Source organism: Poromitra crassiceps (genome assembly GCF_964638095.1).
Source record: "Poromitra crassiceps genome assembly, chromosome: 28".
NCBI lineage: Eukaryota > Metazoa > Chordata > Actinopteri > Beryciformes > Melamphaidae > Poromitra > Poromitra crassiceps.
The window spans coordinates 9,805,255-9,811,540 of NC_139651.1; the positions used below are offsets into that span (position 1 = coordinate 9,805,255).

Here is a 6,286-nt window from a genome sequence, read left to right on the forward strand (position 1 = left end):
TTCCTGTCAGAGCACTTTATGAATATCAAGAGTACCAGGGGACTGTGTGGCTTGTTTCCTGTAGCCAATCTGGCAGCGTTTCTAACAACCTGGTGGTGTATGTTTACCTTGGCGCACATGGGACGCTGCCAGCTGATGCCAAATCTGAGGCTGTAGCGTAGCGTAGCGACAACATTAGCCTATAGGAGGGACCAGGGGGGGCAGAGAGAACCCCACATTTTGGAGGGGGGGGGCAGAAATTCAGACAAACACGTCCACAAACCAATAGGGAACGTAGACAGCATAGTGACTGCCAGCTTGGCCGTCACTGCACTTTCAAGCTACTCACACAGCTACAGCAACAGCTCTGTCGCTGCCAACTTGTAGCTAAAAACGTGGAAGGAGCTAAAAACGTGAATGTAAGTGGGAGGGTGGACTAAACCAAGGTGTGATCTCCTACACAATCTGAATCAGCATCGCGTCTAAATCTTACAAATGAAAGGCAACACAAAACATCCCTGATGTTGATTTGATGATGACGATGATTTGAGATGTTAGATGATGAAATCTGAGAGGAGGGCACAAGACACGCCCCCCTCTGGTCAGGTCTGCACAAAGCATCAATGAATGACGAGCTAATCTTAGCTCTGCAACATATCAAGACTTTCATTCCTAAACGAGATATACCCTCATTAATAAGTGTGATATTAATCAAATAACATCCTCTCTCAAAAAAAATGAGCCGTGGAATTACAACAAATTATTTGTTGCTGTGAAAGAGTTTAGATGTGAATTATACCAACAACAAAAAAAAGTAAATATAGCATCTTGGAATGAATCCCTTCATTTGAACACAGATAATGACTAATTAAAAGATTTAATTGTGGTCAGAGTGTTGTCCTCAAATAGTCAGTCAATCTGTAGAAGGCTATTATGCTTGAGTTTGATTAGATTTAGTCTGAATTTACAGTAGTCTAGATTTAGACTGAAGCTGTCGCACACATGCCTAAAATAACATGTGGAAGATGATTTGCCACCCTGGCAGCAGTAGTTGAATTTTCAACTATGTTGTGTTGTGACAAGAGACACAAATAGACACAAGACACAAAGAAAGACACACGTAAAATCATCATGACAAAAAAAACAAAAGAGCAACAAAAAAAATATTTTGTAGCTGAGATGCTAGAAAATGATGAAGAGAGGAGAAGCGTTCTCCCTGTTTGATTATTATGAAGGCAACTGTCTTCTTCGTTGGTGCAGGAGAAGTTGCAGTGAGGTTTGCCCCAACACGAACATGCCACTCGGTTAATTGATTTGTCACAACAACAACAACAACAACACACATCCAACTAAGCTGACTTCCACAGACACCGGGGCAAATAATGCAACAACTGAAACAAACTAATTAGTCTGACAGCTATTAAACCATTCGCTGTAAACCAATTTCAAAATCATTCAAAAAATTTGTGAGAGAAATTCTATGATCATTTGTATCCAATAATGAGCGTTTGACATTTGAAACAAAACAAAAAAAATCCAAATCCAGACTCAAATTTCAAAAATCCCCCTATGCAATTATTCTAAATAATTTAGAAATGAAAACAAGCGCGATTTGGACACATATAAGGTGTCAGGTCGGACGTACCTTGAGTCTGGGTACTTGGTGAGGGTGGCCAGGCTGCTGGTGTACATGTGTCCCCCGACGTCGATGTGCACCGGCGCGTTGGCCTTGGTCAGCTGAGCCGGCAGAGGGATCCCCTGGGTGGCCAGAGGAGAGACCGGGGACCGGGTCAGAGACAGCCGAGACATGCTTCTTCCCTCCTGAAAGCAAGTGTAGAGGAAAGCCATGGAAGACATCATCAGTTTGATCGAGAAGAAAGTGGATCCTATAGGGAGCCGATGATGATGATGATGGTAGTATCCTTTCTGGATCGCGTCAGATCACTTCCGCGTCTGTCGTCTGGTCGCATATTTAGCCCAGGAATTATTGCCAGCGCTCTAATTAAGTATGTTTGCATCTTTTTCCTGCCGCTCCCGGAGGCGAGGATAGGAGGATGCTTATTAGAGAACCGGGGTGAGAGAAAGAAAGAGAGAGAGAGAGAGAGAGTGATAGGGAGAGGGAGAGAAAGAGAGGGAGGAGGGAGAGAGGGAGGGAGGAATGCTAGGTGTCAGCCTCCAGGGGAATAAAACAAACTGCTGCTGCAATATTCTAATTAAAGGTCGCCTTATGTGTGAGACGTGAAGAAGACACCCAGACACACTGAGCACCAATCTGAGTGTGAGGGGTGTGTGTGTGTGTGTGTGTGTGTGTGCTTGCAGGGGGGGGGGGGGGGGGGGGGGGGGGGCTGTAACTTGTGTTCTTAGCACACACACACACACACACACACGTGACACACCAAAAGGTGATCACTCATCACGTGCAATAACAAGACTATTCTATGTTCTATGATACAATATTATTTATGTTGTGACATAATAATAATAATAATAATAATAATAATAATAATAATAATAATAATAATAATAATAATAATAATAAAAATAAAAAAACATCACAGCACGCCATAACAGGGTTGATGTGGGTGATGATTTGGGATGGCTGGAGTTTATTGGGAGCACGCGACGCGACCATGCAGGCACTCCGGGGTCACACTCACTGGCAGACAGTGATTATTATAGTGATATCATGTACTGTAGGCTACAGGGTGGTGAGCTAGCTGCTGGTGCACTTGGAAATATGAGAAATCATTTTTGAAATACACTTAGATGACGACATCATCACCACTTGATTCAGCCAACTTCCCAGTGAAGAAGAGCAGTGTTTTTTTATTTTTTATCTCGAGGCCACTGGTGCGTCATTTGCTGGCCGTGGGGCAGTGTGGGGGGTTAACCCCTATAACCTCCGTTTATTATTGTACCCACACTGTTAGTAGTACGACCCGGGCATCTTTCTCATGTCAATTCATAGAATAATATCAGAACGAAATAGCATCAAACTGATTGTCTTATGTGAAGACAGGGGGCGTTTAAGAAAAATAAAATGTGTACCTTGATTTTTGTTTGTACGTCGTTACAGTTTACCCACTAGGCTATATAGCCTATAATTTCAGGACTACTTAAAGCTGGGCATCCAGAGTGCAACTGGGGGTTAAAACCAGCCAGGCAGGGGGGAAACACACACACACACAATCCAGTCTGCCTGCATGATTGGCAGACTGTCTTGTGTTAATTATGAGTGTGGTGGTGGAGGCTGTAACACAGGGTCTAGGTCACAGCAGCAGCAGCAGCAGCCCCTGCCTGGAGCACCCTGCCCTGGGGCGCTTGCTTGCCTTGGTGAGGCAAGCTGCAGTGTTCAGGCAGGGTGTGCCCGCCCGGCTCACAGAACTATCATGTTCCTTAATACGCACACAGCTCACGTGATGACGGCTATTACATTTCAAAATCCCAGGCTAAGAAGACTAACTTGGAAGGACTTGAGAAGTTTGGGGCAACCCTGCTATCCCATGTATACTCTCTCCCCCCCCCCTCTTCTAAACCAATGAATCAATCAACCGATCAACCAATCAAATCAATTATTGCACACTCTCCCAATCAACCTATCAGTCAGTCAATAAATTAAAGCAGTGTGTGTGTGTGTGTGTGTGTGTGTTTGCATGAGACAGGGGCAGAGAGAGAGACAGACACGGGGGAAATATAATAAATTCCCCCACAAAATAGCATAGCAGCGGAGGTAATAATGGCATTGACTTTCCAATCAAAACTGCCTGCGTCCGTGTTTCCGCCACTATAAGCCATAGTCAAGCTCGGTAGCAGCTATTTCACACTCAATAGCTTTACGACGTCTACAAGATAATCTTAACAGCCTACAATTAAAATGGGACATAAAACGGCCACTGGATCGAGCCCAGCAACATGAACGTTTCCCCCACACTCCACACGACCAGAACAGAACAAGCCTGGATGCTGCTCAGGATAGCCTAATTTGACCAAATGCTCAAATATGGCGTCTTATTCCAAGCTGTACAATAAAAGCATTTATGCCGGCACGTTGGTTTAATTCATAACCTAACTGATCAAGCCGGCACGTGTAACACATGTCCAGGAAGATCGCATCGCACTGTAGTAGGCTATAATCCTGTTGAAGTCGCTATAGTCTCTCCGTACTATTTAGTGACTGACTACTTCCCGAAAAACTATACTCGTAGCCTTTTTTTTTTATCGTGCGTATTAAAAAAAAATAGCATTGCATTCGTAATATTAATTGTCATCACCCCTACCGTTTCAAACATGGTAGTCCGGGGGAATCCGTGCCGGCGGTCAGTCCCAGCTCTCGTCTGCTGCTGCCTGCTTTCCCCTCAAAAGCGCAAATATTTTCTCTCCAAATGCCCCCGAGTTTGGCACAACTACAACACCACCATCCGATCCGACTCCGCATCCACGAACCTACCTACCTACCGCTGTATGGGGTCGGGGAAAAGCCAACTCTTTTGCACTAAACTGTATCCCGCACCAAACGGCTTGTTCAAAAAAGCACCAGGTTGTGGCTGCGGGGATGAGACTGGTTTGCGAAAGGGTCTCTGTGGCTTTAACGGCTCTATTTGCGCCTCGACTTGTCCTCCTCACCGAGCTCTTTGTACCAAAGCGCACACTACCACCAGGAAGCGTTCTTACCTTGTACATAGATGAGATGGTCTCCGTCCCCTCTTCTCTCCTCTTTTATTGGGATACGCGTAAAAAGAAAAAGAAATGTGCGCTCTTGTTGTCGAAAATCCTGCTTCGTATATTTCAGCGATTGTCTTTTGCCTTTTTTCGTCCTAAATGAAAACTGCCCCCGTTGGTTTGTTATGAGAAGAAGACGAAGAAGGAGAAGAAAAGCCAATAATCCGTCTCTAAATAACAGAGCAGAGCTAAAAGAGAAGATTCTTGCTCCGGGCTGCCCGAGCGCCTCTGGGGCAAGGATTAGGCTACAATTAGCTCAACTCCACTCTCTCGCCCAGGCAATTTTCTCAAGGAAGAAAACGTGATACTCCCCCCTGTTCCCGAAATTATGACTGCACACAGATATAATAACTTATGTTATTTCCCTCCCCCCCCGCGGCAAAAGTACAAAAAATATAGTATAGTCCCCCTTAACGTTGGGAAGTTAGAGGGGGGTAACCTATAACAGGCAAGTGTCAGTCGCTCAATAGGTTTGGAGCAGGAAAAAGCAGATTTTAATCATTGTCATTTTTTCGTCTGATGTAATAGTTCCCCAGGCAATTCCAGCTAGTAGGCATACATTTCCATTCTCCATCCAGCAGCCGGCTTGATAGATGTAAAGTTGAAAACACCCGTCCTTTCACTTGGCAGCGTGTAATAAAAGCGCAGTAACTTGTTGATAAAGTCTCAGGGAAAAAAAATATATTGAAAATTAAGATGTAATATATCCTTGAACCAAATGTCTTTCATGCGGTGATTTCCCCCCTGTCCCCGCTCTCTCTCTCTCTCTCTCTCTCTCTCTCTCTCTCGCTCTATGCCTTAAATGTCTGGAGTTGTAACGGCAAATTTCCTGCAGGCCATTAAAACCAAATGACGTCTATGGACATGCATGCATGCTGCTGCAGAAAGCGCCCCTCACAACCTGCCCGCAGCCAAATGCGCCATTTCAATTATAGCGACGCGCACGGCTTATGGAGATGTCTGCCCAGAAGACAACCCCCTCTCTCTCTTCTTTCTCCAAAGCAAGCGAGGCGGGCTGCCCGCAGACTTTTCATTTGTTTATTTATTTATAAGAAAATAAAATAGATCCTGGGAGAATATTGTTATTTTTCAACATAGAAAGACAGAATAAGACAAAGGATGCAGCCCTGAAGTATTGCGCCACTTTTGCACTGACTGACTGACTGACGGGCAAAGTGAAAGTCAAGCAGGTGCTCACACCGAGAGGAGTTGATCATTTATTTATTTGCATGTTTGTTTGTTTGCCTGTAAATAACTGTGAATAATTGATGCAGCATTGAGCACAGTAATTACTGTATTCCAGCACACTGTGAGAGGTATTCGTTTCTTGATATTTGGCGCCAACCAGTGTAGGAAGTTATTATTGGTCCAATGAAAATAGTTGAATGTTGAATGTCTCCCCACCTGGGAGCCATCTCTGTTTTATAGTTATGACCAGAACGAAATATAGCCTACCCATACATTTTTTCGATAGGACTTCAGTCAGTAGTGAGTTTATATTGACATCATCATTCTTTGTGGATTTGTGTGTGTGTGTGTGTGTGTGTGTGTGTGTGTGTGTGTGTGTGTGTGTGTGTGTGTGTGTGTG

The 6,286-nt window shown here is 44.4% G+C and overlaps 1 protein-coding gene across 3 annotated transcripts in view; it reads right to left on the bottom strand.

Moving 5' to 3' along the window:
• The window catches only part of kctd15b (potassium channel tetramerization domain containing 15b), a gene marked incomplete at its 5' end in the record, with an annotated part of 43,799 nt that extends 39,033 nt beyond the window's left edge, over positions 1–4,766 (bottom strand). The window contains 2 exons of one of the 3 annotated variants that reach the window (XM_083662060.1): positions 1,625–1,800; positions 4,651–4,766. In XM_083662060.1, coding sequence (XP_083518186.1) covers positions 1,625–1,800; positions 4,651–4,659 — 185 coding nt within the window. Of the gene's footprint in view, positions 1–1,624; positions 1,828–4,256; positions 4,329–4,650 lie in introns of those variants that run through there. The other 2 variants (XM_083662059.1, XM_083662058.1) reach the window with 2 other exon arrangements.
• Positions 4,767–6,286: the final 1,520 nt, after the last annotated feature.